Source organism: Salmo salar, chromosome 28 (genome assembly GCF_965601325.2).
Source record: "Salmo salar chromosome 28, fSalSal1, whole genome shotgun sequence".
Taxonomy (NCBI): domain Eukaryota; kingdom Metazoa; phylum Chordata; class Actinopteri; order Salmoniformes; family Salmonidae; genus Salmo; species Salmo salar.
This window is the reverse complement of record NC_138318.1, coordinates 30,028,582-30,047,793: the sequence shown is the minus strand read 5'-3', so window position 1 is coordinate 30,047,793 and position 19,212 is coordinate 30,028,582. Positions and strand designations below refer to the sequence as shown.

General features: G+C 39.6%; 1 protein-coding gene across 1 annotated transcript; it reads left to right on the top strand.

Annotated features, from left to right (window-relative positions):
• Positions 1–136: 136 nt before the first annotated feature.
• hcrtr2 (hypocretin (orexin) receptor 2) lies at positions 137–19,063 on the top strand. Its single transcript, XM_014180132.3, has 7 exons — positions 137–3,084; positions 4,928–5,106; positions 10,708–10,951; positions 16,031–16,146; positions 16,441–16,661; positions 17,360–17,481; positions 17,868–19,063. Exons 1-7 carry the CDS (start codon positions 2,868–2,870, stop codon positions 18,035–18,037), a joined length of 1,269 nt encoding a protein of 422 aa, XP_014035607.2. The 5' UTR covers positions 137–2,867; the 3' UTR covers positions 18,038–19,063.
• The last annotated feature ends 149 nt before the right edge of the window (positions 19,064–19,212 follow it).

The window sequence follows — 19,212 nt, the reverse complement described above, 5'->3', positions numbered from 1 at the left end:
CCTCACAAGTCCTCAAATGGCAGCTTCATTAAATAGTACGTGCAAAACACCAGTCTCAATGTCAACAGCGAAGAGGCGACTCCGGAATGCTGGCCTTCTAGGCAGAGTTCTTCTGTCCAGTGTCTGTGTTCTTTTGCCCATCTTAATCTTTTCTTTTTATTGGCCAGTCTGAGATATGGCTTTTTCTTTGCAAATCTGCCTAGAAGGCCTGCATCCCGGAGTCGCCTCTTCACTAATTCTAGGTCAGGTGAGCAGAAGGACTTGAGTAGCTGTATGTTGTTATGATGACACCATGAGTCGTTCATCATGAAGCAAACACCCCCGCCCTTCCTCTTCCCAGAGAGGTGTTTATCTCTGTTGGCACGATGCATGGAGATTGCCGGTGGCTGAACCGATTCCGACAACATATCCCGAGAGAGCCATGTTTCCGTGAAACAGTGAATGTTACAATCTCTGATTTCTCTCTGGAAGGCAACTCTTGCTCGAATTTTGTCTACCTTGTTGTCAAGAGACTGGACATTGGCTGGTAGTATACTCGGGAGCGGTGGGCGATGTGCATGTCTACGGAGCCTGACCAGGAGGCCACTTCGTCTGCCCCTTCTGTGGCGCCCTTGTTTTGGGTCGACTCCTGGATTTAGATCCATTGTCCTGGGTTGTGGCCCAAACAGAGGATCTGTTTCAGGAAAGTCGTATTCCTGGTCGTAATGTTGGTAAGTTGACAGTGCTCTTATAACCAATCGTTCTTCCCGGCTGTATGTAATAAAACTTAAGATTTCATGGTGTAACAATGTAAGAAATAATACAGAAAAAACGAAATACTACATAGTTTCCTAAGAACTCAAAGCGAGGCGACCATCTCTGTCGGTGGCATCTCCCCTAATTCTCTACTGCGTCACTCTGTCTCTCTTCCAGGTGGGCCTAGATCACTAGTCACTTTAATAATGCCACTTTAATAATGTTTACATATCTTGCATTACTCATCCCATATGTATATACTGTATTTTTATACCATCTTTTGCATCTTGCCTATGCCGCTCGGTCATCGCGCATCCATATATTTTATATGTATATATTCTTATTCCATCCCTTTACTTAGATTTGTGTGTAATTAGGTAGTTGTGGAATTTTTAGATTACTTGTTAGATATTACTGCACTGTCAGAACTAGAAGCACAAGCATTTCGCTACTCTCGCAATGACATCTGCTAACCATGTGGATGTGACCAATAAAATTTGAGTTGATCTGTATCTGCAAAAGTTATTTCTGGGAAGATTATAGGTTTCCCTCAGCAAATCAAAGGAGGCAAAGGCTATACATTTTAAACTGTAAGCATTTAAAGGTATTGGTTTTACTGAAAGATATCTGAAAGATATAGGCCTAACTATTTCACTGTGTAAACTTCTTCCACTACCATTAATAATATTACTTTCAGGCAGCTAAGCAAGCACAGAAAGTTTCTACTGAAACTTCCTTTTCTAGTTGTCATTGTTGTCAAGCACCCCTCCTTTTCTTTTGTTTGCTGAAGCGCGAAGGCCCACCAGAACTCACCAAAACTATCACAGCTTATTGTGAAATAAACATGAATTACTTATTCGATATTTGTGACAGGCACAAGAAAAAGTACACTTTTCTTGTGTATAATTTTTATTTCTTTCTTCATAATGCAGTCGTGTCTATTTCACAATAATCTGTGATACCTGGTTGAACTCACACACAAACTATAGTTGTCTGTATGAAAACAGGAAGATACAGTTTTCAGCACAGGATGCTCTTCCTTTGGAGCACCTCAGCATCAAATGTAAGTGCTCAAAGGCTTTTAGGAGGGAGTGCCAGTCCCTCACCGCCAGTAAACATAGAGGAGTGCATGAGGCTATGGCCAAATTTAATGATAGGTGCCAAACCAATGTCAAACCGCTGGGGTATGTGACCCCAATCAACCGCTGTAGACAGTTTTTGGGATTAATGAACAGCTAGGTCAGGGTTTCCCAAACTCGGTCCTGGCCCATTATCTTTCAATATAATGGAAAACCCCCAACCTGGAAACAACATGCTGTCAGACAATGCCGTCAATATGCTGTTGCGTACCAGTGATTTCTATGTGTAGCGAACCACTTGACCAAGGCTAGGCAACCCTACTCCTGAATTCATGTTTTTGTTTTAACCAACCTGGAAGACCCGGTGTGTTGAATTTAGAATGTTGATCACTGAACTGATCAATTAGCTCAGTTGGTCTGGTGTGGTGCCGAGTTGGGACAAAATCCTCCATTATCTGTGGCACTTCGGGAACGGGGTGGCCTACCCCTGCACTATATTTATATTGGTTTATAAACAAATGTGATAGACATCCCTCTCCTGTCAGAGTGGTTAATTGTCCACTTCTGCTTCCTGGTGACTTTTTCCAACTTTTTCCTAAGACAAAGATCTGACTTCAACTCTGGTCTTACTTTGCTTCAATAAGGAAACGATCAGGACCCTCCGCTGAGACCTTTTTCAGTTGATTGTTACACATTTGTATATCACATCGTTCTATTAAAAATAATGTTATTTAATGAAGTCATCAAATCTTGTCTCCTCAATTCCTCAAACAATCATTTGTGTTTTATGACAGGGCTTCTGATATTTGTGGAATTAACCCTCCCCACTCTTTTTTGTCAACAAGGAATTTTCTGATTGGTTTCTTGCTTGAATGCTCCTTGCCTTGCATGATCCCTGCCTTGGAGAGATGGTCACGTTGACGATGCCAAAGCGATTCAGATCTGGTGCATAGCCATTCTATTAGCAGACGTTAAACCCGGTAGTCTGTTGCTCGTTCCAAGGTGCGCTGAATGGACACTAAAAAGACCGTAAACACTTTCAACTATTGAAGGATGTCGGGGATCACAGTGAATTCGGATTGTGGAGAATGTTCACCCCCTTCGCATGAGCCATGCACCGCGGAATTACGCCCATACTCTAGCATCGATGACGATGATGAACTTCTGAAGTATATCTGGAGGGAATATTTGCATCCCAAGCAATATGAATGGGTTCTTATTGTAGGATACATACTTGTTTTTTTTGTTTCTCTCATTGGAAACACACTAGGTAAGTTTTGGTAAAGGTTTCGGCGCAGGTTGGATTAATTGAGCCAGTATCATTTCTAAAATGTCATCCTCATTTTAAAGTGCATGGCATTAGATCAAGTCCGCAAAGTTATCTGGGCTTCATTGAACATAATGGTAGTTTTATATAAGTTAGGCTACTGGTGAGTCGAATGTAGGCTATGTATTACATATATTATTATTAATACTATTCTTATATTAATTTGGTGTTCACTAATTCAGTATCAGTAGACTACCGTCTAGACAAGAGGTTACTGACAATCGAATGTATTTGGGAAGCGCAAAATAAAGACATTATCCCGAGCGCGGACCTGCATGGGCATCTGTCGGATTTGGATGTGCATGCGACACTCGACAGGGAAAATGATAAGCCATGCGACCTGTAAAGTGATAAACCGGAATCAAAGTGCTGTACCAAGCATTCTCTTTAAACGTTCGTTTTCCGTTTTAGCTGTTAATAATACCTGACAAATATAGTTGAGGGCATATTAGAAATTGTCAATAAAATATTTTTGGAGCATCCTTATTAGGCCAATGCTTCTAGTTCAGAATAAGATGCCTGTGGAATAAATCAAGTCTACTGCATTAACATGGTCCCTTTACAAGTAGATTCTTCCAGTTTTCAGAATACGATTCTCGGGCAGTATCTTATCAAGACACTTAAGATACTGCTTAAACATGGCATATTTGAATACAATTTAATCTAGCCCTTAATAACTGCTATTATGAAACTATATGCTAATTAAATTATTGTTAATGGTCTTAATTAAATGTCTTAATTGATTCTAAATAATGTTTTCGGTGCTGACAATACTGGCATAATTTGACAATGTTTTCAAGTAGCCTACAATCCGTCTCATTTTCTCAGCATGCAGTTTCTCTTGTTACTATGGCAGTGCTGTTCGCTTGTGTTGATCGGGCTCACGATTGGCGCAGCGGTCTAAGGCACTGCTTCTCAGTGCAGTCCCTGGTTCGAATCCAGGCTCTATCACATGTGATTGGGAGTCCCATAGGGTGTTGCACAATTGGCCCAGTGTTTTCTGGGTTTGGCCGGTGTAGGCTGTCATTGTAGTTAAGAATTTGTTCTTATCTAACTTGCCTAGTTAAATAAAAAATAGGGCAAGACATTTTGCTGTGGACTGAAAGGCAGTGTTCAACAGCCATCAGCGAAGATGCTTTACCCCAAGTTTAGAGCACGATTTTACTCAACCCTCATGAGCTGTTTGTGAATGAGAGTGGTTTATTTGCCAATTATAATACATGTGTCTGTAGTGAGGGTACATTGTGTATTTAAGGCAGGAGGAGCGTTCTGTGCTTTTTGAAGAGCAGCGTTGGAGAATGGAATGGTTCACTGCAGGCTGGGGAACCTTTGAAGACGAGAAACCTGTTCAATATGTTTAACTCTCCTGAGTTTTTTTTTTAAACCTGTCTTGATGTCATACCCTGTGGATACTGAGAGTAGGCTATGTTTACTGTATTCATATCCCTTATTTTTACCTTCCACATTATTTTGCAGTAAATAAGACATTTGTTTATGACAGTCTTGTTACAGATGTAGGCTTATTGTAGATTCAATTAGTCACTATTATATGTTGTTGTTTGCCTGCCCTTTTCATAACCACCAAAGGATATTTAAGTGACATAACAGGACAACAGGTTAATTTGTAATACATTCATATTGATTATGCAATTGATAGTTGTTTTTCAGGTTCTGTTATTCAGGTGTGTGCTGTGTGTTGTATTGCATTTGATTTAAACCAATTAAAGTCATTGATGTCTCCCTGTATTCCTAACAGCAGCAGTCCTTGGTTGTGTCTTGTTGTCAGTTTGTTTTGCAGTGTGGAAAAACCATCACATGCGCACAGTGACCAACTGTTTCATTGTGAATCTCTCCTTTGCTGATGTCCTGGTCACCATCACCTGTCTCCCGGCAAGTCTTGTGGTAGACATTACAGAAACATGGTTCTTTGGAAACACTCTTTGTAAAATACTGCCTTACTTACAGGTAAGAGGATGTCTCAAGGTTTTTATTTTCACATTTCCCAACTTTCACTTTATATTAAAATCAAATAATATTTCATTTGTCACATGTGCTAAATACATTTACATGTTAAAAGATGCTCTTATCCAGATGACTGCATACATTTTTGTACTGGTCCACTGCAGGAATCAAACCCACAACCCTGGCGTTGCAAGCACAATGCTCTACTAATTGAGTTACACAGAACTGCTAAAGGTGTAGACTTTACCGTGAAAAGCTTAGTTACAAGCCCTTTATCAACAACACAGAGTTAAAAAGTAAGAAAAGATTAGCAAAAAGAAAAAGGAAATAGTAGCACAATAAAATAACAATAACGGGACTATATACAAGGAGTACTGGTACTGAGTCAATGTGCAGGGGTACGAGGTAGTTGAGGTTATTGAGGTAATATGTAGGTAGGTAGGGGTAAAAGTGACTAGGCAATCAGGATACATTAATAAACAGAGTAGCAGCAGCGTATGTGAAGAGTGTGAATGTGTGCCAATGTGTGAGTGTGTGGCGTCAATATGCATGTGTGTTTTGTGTGTGTGAGCGTATGTGCTGTAGGACAACAAAAAATAAAAGTGTGTACTGTATGAGAGAGTCATAGACCATTTCATCAGCATGAAAGAGAGGAGGATGGCATTGGCGTTTCTCTGCAAGTAGGGTGAGTCAACATGTTTTTTCTACTTGCAGGAACGCACACATACACACAAATCTGAACCATGACAGTGACATCATATGTAGCTTAAGTTGATTGGACTAAATTGATTTTGGTATCTTTTAGTTGTCACTGTATTAGACTAAGCATAGGTGATTTGATGATGTTGAAATGTTGAAGTTGTGTGTGAATGTGTGTGTGGTGTGTGTGTGTGTGTGTGTGTGTGTGTGTGTGTGTGTGTGTGTGTGTGTGTGTGTGTGTGTGTGTGTGTGTGTGTGTGTGTGTGTGTGTGTGTGTGTGTGTGTGTGTGTGTGTGTGTGTGTGTGTTGGAGTGTCAGTGTAGTACGTGTGAGTGTGTGGGTAGAGTCAAGTGAGTGTGCATAGAGCCAGTGCAAGAATGTCAGTGCAAAGAAAATACAAATTGAAGAAAAAAAAAGGGGTCAATGCAAATAGTCAGGGTAGCCATCTGATGAACTGCTCAGCAGTCTTATGGCTTGGGGTAGAAGCTGTCTAGGAGCCTTTTGGTCCCAGACTTGGCGCTCCGGTACTGGTACCGCTTGCCACTTCAAGCTTGATAGTTGGTACAGAACTCCAGGGTACTGAACAGTATTCTTTGAAACACCTTTGAAGGGACTCCATGGTGATCCTTGTGATAGGATAGGATAGGATAGGTGTCCCTACACCGGGACAGTTGCGCTAACGTGCGCTAATGGGATTAACGTGATGTTTGTAAGTAACAGCAATCTTTCCAGGACATAGACATGTCGTATATGGGCAGAACGCTTAAATTCTTGTTAATCTAACTGCATTGTCCAATTTACAGTAGCTTTTACAGTGAAAAAATACTATGCTGTTGTTTGAAGAGAGTGCACAACAACAAAGAACTTACCACGGCAACTGGTTTGATACATTCAAAGTACATATAGTTATGTACTTTGACCAATTAGTTATGAATCAATTGACCAATTCGGCACATTTGGGCAGACTTGATACAAAATATTTTCCAGTATGGCTATGCTTCACTGGATCAATCTGAAATGTTGCACACACACTGCTACTATCTAGTGGCCAAAATCTAAATTGCGCCTAAACTGCAATATTGTGTTATGGCCTTTCTCTTGCATTTCAAAGACGATGGATAAAAAAAAAAATAGAAAACACATGTTTTTTGTTTGTGTTATCTGTTACCAGATCTAATGTGTTATATTCTCCTACATTCGTTTCACATTTCCAAAAACCTTAAAGTGTGTCCTTTCAAATGGTATCAAGAATATGCACATCCTTGCTTCAGGTCCTGAGCTACAGGCAGTTACATTTGGGTATGTCATTAGCTACAGGCAGTTAGATTTGAGCTTCAGGCAGTTAGATTTGGGTATGTCAGATTATTATATGATTTAATAATTTATATCAGTCTGCTAATACAGAACTAGTTAAGGCCCAGTGCACTACTTTTGTGAATACATTTTTGTAATTTAAAAAAATATATTATTCTTTTGTTTTGTATAGATTTTTCAGAGGGTACTGCAGCATCCTCAGCACCCCTACTTTCCATGGCTATGAAAGCAACCTATTGGATTCCACAACACTTCTGTTAACTACTCACCCCAATGCATTTTCAAGGAATCCAATTGGCTGCTATAGCATTAGCTAGCCTAGCATGCAGTTTAATAAAAAAAAACTAGCAGTTTTCCAATCTTCTCAATTCACCATTCATCATTTCAGGAGAATTAGGAGTACATTGACATATTCCATCATTGGACTAAGGTATGTTTTCCCACCCATACACTGCACCGGGCTCTGACTGTCCACATTCTGGCATAGCACCGTTCCGAATACAGTGAAGAAATTAATGAATGTTGGATTCTGGCTAGTCCAAGGATATGAGAATATTGTCTAAAATGTTAGCCTTTTTAAAAGTTTTATGAAAAGCTCTAAAGTCTAAACAAAATGACCTTTCTTCAGTCTCAGTTTATTTTCATGTTAAATGGGGGCATACTTTATCAATTTGCCTTTTTAAAAAACATCTGATTGCCTAACCGTTGAGAAAATAACATTGAAATGATCTAAAGACAGCCTCTCAATCCATTTCTGACTCATATTATTTTGCATTCATGCTGGAGACAAATATAGTGGATAGTGCCCTTACATTTTTGCAATCCTGCCTGTTGACAAATATAATAGGTGGTCAGGAGATTGAGAAAGGTTTTATCAGGTTAGCTGATCTTTGGATTTCCTTAACACTGGACTGTATCCAAAACCCACAGACAAATGCCTGGAGCCCTATCAGTAAGGTCCTGGACTGAATTACTGTGTTATCATTCATGTCTGCCTGAAAGACAGTGTTGAGAGAACTACAATTACCAACAGAGGAGAGGCCATCAAGAGATCAATTAAAACCATTTATAAAACCTTTACCTGATGAGCTGCAGAAGCAGGATATTAAACTGGTTTTCTCCCCTGGCCTACTTGCAGTGTGAGAAAAGTGCTTTCCCAAGGAAGGTAATCTGTAAATGCTGCACAAACTTCGTTGACATTTCATTAGTTACTCCAATATTTACTACAACACTATGTGTACATCGTGCCTCTCCTAATGGCTGTGTGAAGCATGGCTGAGGTAAATTGGAATAGCTGTAGCAGCTGTAGGGCCAATTTGATGTGTCCATTGGCTATAGGATGTTAATGAGAGAGCTGAAAATGTCCCCCATTGTCAATCAGATGGCCTCAATTGTAATTCTCACAGCTCCTCTACTGTCTACAGGCTCTAATTGATATTTGTGTGATGGCTGCAGATATGAAAAGAACATAACACTCTAAGATCAAAGTGTGTCAGCTGTTTTAAACCATCAAAAGTAGTGTACTGTCAAGAACAGTCCCGTGTAGCTCATTTGGTAGAGCATAGTGCTCACAGTGCCAGGGTTGTGGGTTTGATTCCCACGGGGGACGAGTATGAAAGAAGGATTAAGCTGTATGCACTTACTACTTCTGTAAGTCGCTCTGGATAAACTGGTCTGAAATGTAAAAGGCCCAGGCTGTCTGTTTTGCAGATCCAGCTATATGACACAATCTAAAACTACTGTAAAGAATACACAAGCCCCATATCATTTCTAGATTTGTGATGTCTTTCTTTTTATTAATATGAAGTTGCCAAATTATCTCTTGAAAGTGTTATGGTTAATATAATCATAAATCCCGCCACTCTAAACTGACAGAGGATAACAAGGATAACAGAAAATGGTTGGTAGATTCATATCACTGTGATGAGTAAAAATCAACATTTTGGGCTGTGAGGGTCATGGAATTTCGGATGACGGTTATTCGTCAGCCAAATGACCGGAGTCACGTCATAACTGTTTGAATAGCAAAAAAAATAACAACCAAAACACATTTAATTTTTTAAGATGCACATTTTCTCCTCTCCTCCGCTCCTGTCTGCGTGTGCTGCCATAGAAATAGAATGAATATAACGGGCGTCCCCATTCAAATCAATGATGGCATAATGAGTGGACTGTCGGCCGTTGGGTTAGTCTTAATTTAAGGTTAGGGATCGGCATAAGGTCACAGTGATGTTAAAGAGACAGTTAGGTTTTGTGTGGCTGGCTCAGTTGGTAGAGCATTGCGCTTCCATACTCAGGGTTGTAGGTTTAATTCCCATGGGGGAGCAGTACAAAAATGTATGCACTCACTACTGTAGGTTGCTCTGGATAAGTGCATCTGCTAAAATGCAACTTACATTTTAAGAAGATAAATTGAAGAAATAGGCAGGGTTATGACTTTGTGGCGGTGATAACTAGTGACGACCTCTGTGATTTGTTGATTCAACTCAACTGACATTACTAAAAATTCATTTGATTGCATGAGCCACATCAGTTAACATCATTTGAATGAACATTCTAAATTACCATGGAAATTATTGCATCAATACCGTAGAAACAAACTCAACCGCACGAATGCCCGGTCGTCACGTCAAAAGTTAGCTGTTCGCTCCACAAAAACAAAAACGGTTGTGACGGTTATTAAGAATTTGTTCTTACCTGACTTGCCTAGTAAAATAAATAAAACATGCTGAGAATGTTGACTGTTAAGGGAGTATAGACCTGTTGAATATAGACTAGGGCCCCCATACTTTGACAGTATTTCGCCATATCAACAGTAATGCCGTTTTATTTATTTTTGCTAGAATTTGTTTGTATTGTGTAAACTCAGATTCATCATATAAATGTTTATATTGTAATCTTGGTTATGGTAGTTAGTCAGACTTCATCATATATACTACACATATATATAATATATAATTGTAATACCTGACAGTCAATTATCTCTGCGCTTCTAACAAAGGCTGAGAGTACTTAGCACCTCTGAACAGAGTGCCGGCCGTCATTTTCAAACCAAGTGCAAGTCGATTCTACATTCTACATTCTACATTCTACAGAATCGTGCAAAAATGTCAGCAGTCAGACGTCCACCAGCTGGTGGTCCCTACAAAAATACTGCGCCGAACGAATGGCAGATCAACATCCGGTGCGGTGTGTGTGGTCTCTAAGGGTTGCCTTACCATTCTGCTTCACATCATACCAATTCTAATTAGTCCATATAAATAGTTGATGCCTTGGGGGAGGTTGGGTGTAATCGTCCTGAGGGAAAACGGTTGCCCCTGTCAACGTCTAGATCAGCCAATTTTCCCTGTCCATCATGGGGAAAAAGTGCTATCCTTATTGATATTCATATGGAGAAGTCTTATAAATGAGAAAATAGATAAAAAGAACAGTCATTTTCTTCTTCTCTTCTTCACAAGGATGAAGAGAAAGTATTATTTTGTATGCCCAAGGGAAATCACAGATTTTCTCTCAGCAGGTATATGTTAAGTGTGGTACTTTTTGTACTGCTTCACTTTAATTAACTGCACATCCTCTTTTTCAATCTCCCAGACAATCTCCGTATCTGTGTCAGTCTTGACTCTAAGCTGCATTGCTCTTGACCGCTGGTACGCAATCTGCCACCCGCTGATGTTCAAAAGCACGGCCAGGCGCGCCCGCAAGAGTATCCTCCTCATCTGGGGGGTTTCCTGTGTCATCATGATCCCCCAGGCCATCGTGATGGAGTGCAGCAGCCTGCTCCCTGAGCTCACCAACAAAACCAGCCTTTTCACTGTGTGTGAAGAGCGCTGGGGAGGTAGGCGGGCATCCACAAAATCCCCCCTCTCAATGCCACAGGAACTCGCCAAGGCACTGTAACCCCAGACCAGACCAATTTCTAATACTCTAACTCTGCTGGATTGAGCTTGATTGAGAATGCCTGAAACAATTGAGTACTCCACTGGAGTAGTCCCAAAAGTATTAAGCCTGCCCATTTAGTATTCCAGACAGCCTCTAGTAAACAGTCACTGTTTGAACCAAGGTCTGGACCAAAGACGAAAGGCATATTTCAGTTCTTGTGACTAAACCTCCCGGAGCTGTTGACAGATGGGGAATAATTAAGCAATAAGTCCCGAGGGGGTGTGGTATATGGACAATATACCACGGCTAAGGGCTGTTCTTTCGTACGACTCAACGCGGAGTGCCTGGACACAGCCCTTAGCCGTGGTATATTGGCCATACACCACAAACCCCCGAGGTGCCTTATTGCTATTATAAACTGGTTACCAACGTAATTAGAACAATGATAATAATTTTTTTGTCATACCCGTGGTATAAGGTCTGATATACCACGGCTTTCAGCCAATCAGCATTCTGGGCTTGAACCACCCGGTTTATAATTTGTGTTACACTACACCAGCTACACAAATGCTTGTTTTTTTCTGATGGAATCAATATTTCATAGGCGCATTAGAAAAAAACATTTGTAATGTAATATACTGTAGTGTCTGCTGTGTTGACATCACTCTCAAAGGACAATTCCACCGAAATACTATTTCATTAATCCAATGTTCATATAGTCCCAAAATGTTTTTCATGTCAGCAATCAAGTTTTCAAAATATATAACTTTCAAAATACAGAAAAGCGCAGCATCATATGATGCAAAATGCATCATACCAGCTGTATTTCTGAATTTTGAAAGTTATATACTGTATCTTGGAAACTTGATTGATGACATGAAAAACTTTTTGGGAATAAATCAATAATGGACCAATGAAACAAATACCGAAAGATCGTGGAGTTTTCCTTGAAGGGATTCTGAAGCTGTGTGAGACCAGTATCCAAATGTCATTAATCCGCTGCTGTATAGTATTCTAATCATATACTAAATACTCGCATAACTAGGGAATAACTAAGTAGAATTCAAAAGGTACTCACACTCATACAGAAAAAATGTGCAGGAGGCAGAGAAAATACTATTGGTGTCTAATTACATACTTGACAGTGAACACAAAAAGGTGCAAATCTAAGGTGCAAACAAAAAGCATAGGTTTCAGCTTCATACTGTACCGTCATCTACTGTCAAGCATGTAATTACATAGCAACAATCTGTTTTCTATTTGGGCCTCTTGCAAGTTCTTTCTACATGGTTGAGTGTTCTCTCCCAGCCTCCTACATGTTTTCTACATGGGCGTGTACCTTTTGAATTCTACTCGATGAGTAATACAAATGGAACATCCATGTTGACACAATATTGAAAACAAGTCACTGTCTTCCTTTGATAGGAAAAACTACTATCTAACCAGACTGTATGTTTAAGGCATTGGTGGATGGTAGCACTTTAAATGGGGAGGACAGGCTCATAGTAATGGCTGGAATGTAATAAATGTAAAAATATCGAACACATCAAAGACCTGGTTTTCCATTCCATTCATTATTATGAACTGTCCTCCCCTCACCAGCCTCCCATTTATCTGTTCTACTGAATGATTCAGGGTCAGACAGTTGAAAAATACTTTGCAGGTTATCCGATAAAAGAGGCTTGGGTGCCTCTTGATTGCTACAGACAAATACTCTCACACAGAAAACCATACAACTATTGGCAGCACAATTGTTTAGATAGAAAATAAATGAATGTGTCAAGGCTATCGATTAAATGAGTGAGATCAAAGTTCTCCATCTCTCAAATTCGTTTTTGGGTGGAAAACCTTTGCAGGAATGTGTCCTCATGCAAACTCTCAACTTTAAAGGTTGATATCTACAGACGTAGGATCTTCATTTGCTGTAGGATCTTAATTTGATGCAGGGCATTTAAAACTTGTAGTGTATTTGAAGTTTAAAAATGTCCATACATTATGTAAGGGATAATCAGCGAGGGGCATATGCGTTCTATGGAAAATAATGGACGACGTGGAAGGCATTCTTTTCCAGAGAACGCATAGAGCCCCGATTGATTGTCCTTTTACAGTATACCATGGCTATAATTTAGCACATTTTCCACTAGAAATGTTTTCATTTGCCGTAAGAAATGTGTTCAACATCCACTGAAGTAGCTAGCAAGTTTACTAGAGTAGTTTAGCTACAGTAGTTGCCTTGGTAACCAAACAAACAGACTTGCTAGTTTAGCTCACCAAACCATCAGTCCTAGCTTGCTGTTATGAAAATGAAATTCACAGATGTCAATAATGTTGCCATTAAATTCTACCATGCGGATATTCCGTACTTTACAGGGAAAAAATGTATGCTCTAGAATGCCCTTCAAGCCAATCAGAAACGAGTATTCAACAATGCCATTGTATAAAATCCATATAATAGTTTACATTTCCTGTGGCTGCAGGATTATTTTCGTGCTGTAGCAAACTGGCTCAAATTAAGATCCTACATGGCAAAAAGTATTAGTGGATTCGGCTATTTCAGCCACATCCATTGATGAAAGGTGTATAAAATCGAGCATGCAGCCATGCAATCTCCATAGACACACATTGGCAGTAGAATGGCCTTACTGAAGAGCTCAGTGACTTTCAACGTGGCACAGTCATAGGATGCCACCTTTCCAACAAGTCAGTTTGTCAAATTTCTCCCCTGCTAGAGCTTCCCTGGTCAATTGAAGGGTTGTTATTGTGAAGTGAAAACATCTAGGAGCAACAACGGCTCAGCCGCGAAGTGGTAGGCCACACAAACTCACAGAATGGGACTGCCGAATGCTGAAGCACGTAGCGTGTAAAAATCGTCCGTGCAACACTCACTACCGAGTTCCAAACTGCCTCTGGAAGCAACATCAGCACAATAACTGTTCGTCAGGAGCTTCATGAAATGGGTTTCCATGGCTGAGCAGCCACACACAAGCCTAAGATCACCATGTGCAATGCCAAGCATCGGCTGGAGTGGTGTAAAGCTCACCGCCATTGAACTCTGGAGCAGTGGAAACGCATTCTCTGAAGTGATTAATCATGCTTCACCATCTGGCAGTCTGATGGATGAATCTCGGTTTGGCGGTTGCCAGGAGAACACTACCTGCCCGAATGCATAGTGCCAACTGTAATGTTTGGTGGAGGAGGAATAATGGTTTGGGGTAGGCCCCTTAGTTCCAGTGAAGGGAAATGTTAACGCTACAGCATACAATGACATTCTAGACAATTCTGTGCTTCGAACTTTGTGGCAACAGTTTGGAGAAGGCACTTTCTTTTTTCAGCATGATAATACCCCCATGCACAAAGCAAGGGCTGAATGGAAGCAAGTCCCCGCAGCAATGATCCAACATCTAGTGGAAAGTCTTCCCAGAAGAGTGGAGGCTGTTATATCTGAAAGGGGGGACCAACTCCGTATTACCGCCCATGATATTGAAATGAGATTTTCAACGAGCAGGTGTCCACAGGTAGTATATGTACAGTACCTGCATCTCAGACTTATGCCACGTTCGTATGCTATTCAGAACTCGGAAATGTTAGACTTTCTAACTTGTTGAACACATCACGTATATAACCACAACCCTGTTAGCAAGTTTTTTTAGTTCTGACTAACACGTGAACGCGGTATTACTCATGACTCACATCTCTGAAATGCAAAAGTTATCATTTAAGTTGTATGGGGACAGTTACATTGCCAGGATGCAATTTTTGCTCAGCAATTTGTCTAAAGCAGGGATGTCAAACTCTTTCCATGTAGGGCAGAGTGCATTAGTAAATTGGTATGCCCACTCCCACCTATCTGTTTCATGACTTAGGTAATCCGCAAAAGTTAACATGGGTAGAATGCAAGAATTTAGTAATATTTGTAATATTCTAATAATTCTCATGTGCCAGTGTATTGCCCAACTGTGTTATGGTGAAACTTGCAGTCCTGTAGACCTGAAATAATTGGATCTTGAAACTTTCATCCAGCCAACCAGAAAAGCAAAGTTAAGCAATTAATTCATTCTTGATAGACTGGACAAGTCTTGTCCTGCAAAAAAACATAATTTTTATAGTTTAAAAAATTGATTTAGCAAGCACTAGGCATTTAGAGTTAGGCTGAAATGTGGAGTGGAGCTTTATAGTAATGTAATGACATCACATGCCCAACATACCTTCAAAAATATTTGGCAATCATTATTTATTTGAAAAATACCTTTTCCATAATCGTTTGTCACAATAAAGAAAGTTTGACAAAAGAAAAATCCGCCCCTGTTGTATAGATATAAATGTAGTAGATGTTTAGAACATTTCTCCTATAACTGCCTTTTACATTACACATGTCGCAATGTTTGTGACATAGATTTTGTTGAATAAACCTGGGTCAATGGAAACTTTCCTACTTATTCAATTGTCATTTCTTAAAGTGTAGAATGTTTTATTTGTTCTGCTGAACCTTTCTGTAATAGGAACCACATTCAGCACAATCTGATGATTCCTTTAAAAAAAATTCTCTTTTTGATGGAGAGTTCTGTCTTGCCACTCAATTTAAATTCCTGCGCAGTAACTACAAGTTCATGCATGTTACTGATAAATATGTATATAAATGTAGACATGTTTGTTTCCCCTTTGGATTTTACCAATTGCCACCACAATTCCTACAGTACCCTTATGAAAAAAGTACATCATCTCACATGTGATCAAGTGAAGTATTCCAAAAACACATGTTTTCATGTGATCTGTGATCTTATGTGAAGTTAATGTGATAACATGTGACAACATGTAAAGCAACATGTGATAACATGAAACTACACATGTGAAAACCTTTGAAACAATGTGAAGGGTTACAAAAAATAGTTTTCACATGATGTAACATGTAACATTTCATGTAAAATCATGTGATTTTCCACATGTGATATCATGAGGTTTTTCTATAAGGGTAGTGCCTCTAATTTACATCTATGTCACAATCATTTAGTTAAGTCACATTTCATTCTCTTAACAGCTGATGTCTACCCCAAGGTGTATCACACCTGTTTCTTCATCGTCACATACTTCGCTCCCCTCTGTCTGATGGTTCTGGCATACATCCAGATATGCCATAAACTGTGGTGTCAACAGGTATCTATGTAAATTCATGTTTGTGAACAATAACAGACAACATTTGAACTGTTTCTTAGCAATCTGGCTGTTTGTTGATTCTCCACATTTATTTCAAGATCATGCAGTCACCAATTTATCAGTGTCCATTATCCTTGCAATTATTTGACAATGCACTCTCAGATTATGCACTCCACTGTTCAGATCCATTCCATTGAGCTTTTTGAATGTTTTTGAGTTTTAATGAGCTTGTCAAGCAAAAGCTGTTCAAAGACCACTGTGTGATCGGCTGTGGGTTGTGGGTTCTGTAAACAGATTCCTGGGACGTCATCTGTGCTACAGAGGAAGCGGACGTCCCTCCAGGGTTCCACTTATCCTCCAGGCCCTGGGGAGTCAGCCAGGGTCCGGACCAGCACAGTGTCTGCTGAGATCAAACAGGTCCGGGCCCGCAGGAAGACAGCCCGCATGCTGATGGTGGTCCTCTTTGTCTTTGCCCTCTGCTACCTGCCCATCAGCGTACTCAACATCATGAAAAGGTAACAGCCTCTTTGGCTGCTCTGTCTCTCTGTCTTCAGGATCAATAGCCATTACACTCTAGGATTCAACATTGAGATGTTTCAATGAGTCAGAAGTTTCGATTTGGAAATGAGTCATTTGACTCAAATAACGGTTGTCATTCACAGTAGACCCTGGTAAACATTGTGTTTACATACTGAGAATTTAGTAATCTGTAAGCATTAATTTAGCATACCTAGATCACATATGTTCTGATCTATATCAATGCGGTAAGCAAACATATTTGTGAAGTCTGTCTCTCAGGGTGCATATCGGTCTGATGAAAACCTATTTTCTCCAAAACAGAAGCTTTTCAGGAATTTGAAAGAATGACCATAATTTCCCATTTATATACAATTCTGAAACTTCAGAAGCTATATTGAATATATTTTCTTGGTCCTAGAGTCATGAAAAGTTCAGAGTACATTGAGGGGAGTTACTGCTTTCAATAAATGTAAAATAGTTATGAAAATTGGCAAACCATTTAGTTACGAGGTTTTCATCAGACAGCGACGATATATCACTTGCTATTTCTTTATAAAATGAGGTAAAATAGAAATGAGGCTAAACTATCTCTTTAATACCCCCACCTGTTAATAAGCTATAGCTCCATTTACAGTTTCGACACACTTGGTGTCATTACTGATGAGGTCTCACTGATGCTACCTTGTCATTGCAGAGTGTTTGGGACATTTAAGTACACAAACAGCAGAGAGACTGTATACGCCTGGTTCACGTTCTCACATTGGCTGATATATGCCAACAGTGCTGCAAATCCAATCATCTATAACTTTTTAAGTGGTGAGTTTGTCTCAAAATACTTTGTTCATGATTTTATTGCCCCATCTGCTGGACAGTACAGTATATCACAACACACTTAGAGTGGATCTTTGGAAGAGGGATTTGATGTGCCGGGGTAACTTGTTCAATCAATTTTAAGGGTAAAGAAATGTAATACTGAAGTGGTAGAATTTCAACAGAATACCCCTTTCATATGAGGTTTGATTAGTGGTTAAGAGTGTTGGGCCAGTAAACCGAAAGGTTGGTGGTTCAAAAAACTAAATCTGTCTATGTGGCCTAGAGCAAGGCCCTTAACCCTAACTGCTCCTGTAAGTCGCTCTGGATAAGAGCGTCTGCTAAATTACTGAAATGTTATGTGTTTAACAAAGTTTAGCTTTTTTCCACAGGGAAGTTTCGAGCGGAATTCAAAGCAGCATTTTCCTGTCGCTCTTTTGGCCGATGTCAGAACCAAACAGAGGGCATGCGGACAAGAATAAACACTGACAGACGTAAATCCTTGTCCACTCAAGTCAACAACATGGACAATGTCTCACGGATATCTGACCATGTGGTTTAATCCTATACTGGGGCATGCTGGGAGATCTTATAATTGCACCATGCCACCCAGGACACACTGGCATTCACTGTCTCCATGATACAAAGGTCACAAATAGAACACATTGTAACGTCAAGCTTTTAATAACAGACATCTTGAATGAGACCACATACTCTGAATGGACTGAAAGCACTCAATATCCACCAACCTGTGTGAAAGCAAATCCCTCCCCTGCTGGAAATTCAACCCAGGGGAAGAGAAGTGATTTGAATGAATCGTGTCTGTTACAGATGGATAACCGTCTTATCGGCTCCAGTCTTTGATTCTCATCCCACCAGAGGCAGGAAGTAGCACCCCATGGTGTTATACACCTCACCAGAAAGAACAGACTGAAGGATGAATCACAATGCAAAGATTAAACCCTATCAACGTTAATTATCAAAGCTTCTTAAATCTGAAGATGGATTACAAAATAACAATTTACTCGTTAATTAGCCACAATAGTGTACTACATGTGTATTTGTGGTGATGTTTACTTATGTCTTATGCTGAGTATTTATCGTAATAATAATAGTTATTATTGTTATTATTAATATTTGTATTATTGTTGTTGTTGATGCTGTTGTTTATTATTTTGTATTGTTATTGTTATTACCTTCCTATTCTATGTGTAATATCTGGTTATATGTTTACAGATACGGTATTGTACATTAACAATCCAACCAAAGTTGGAAAATCTCCACGGATGAATACATCTACAGTGGAAGGTTACATTCTCACAACCTTACATCATAAAGACGGCTTTGTTTCTAATTCACTGCTGGATCAATCAACAAGCAGTCAGAAGTAAATAACCCTACAAGACATTGAATTCTGATAGTATTTTTAAAACAACGTCTTATTTGATGTGAACCCCTGAAAAGCAGTTTCTACAATCGCTTTTGTTTGTTTTGATTTCTTCTCAGGTGTTTGTTGTGATGATTTCTTATTGGTGTTTCTTATTATTTCATGTACTTTAAAAAAAAAGTATGTTAAACAGTTTCCCCTAAAAATGTATCTGTTCATGTAAGTGATTGTTGTTTTTGATCTGTTTGAAGGTAAACATTTTAAACATTTATCATTGTTTGTTTGCTGTGCTTCTTGTAAAACAACATATTATGTATCAACATTGACCTTGTATTCATCAGACCTGGGTT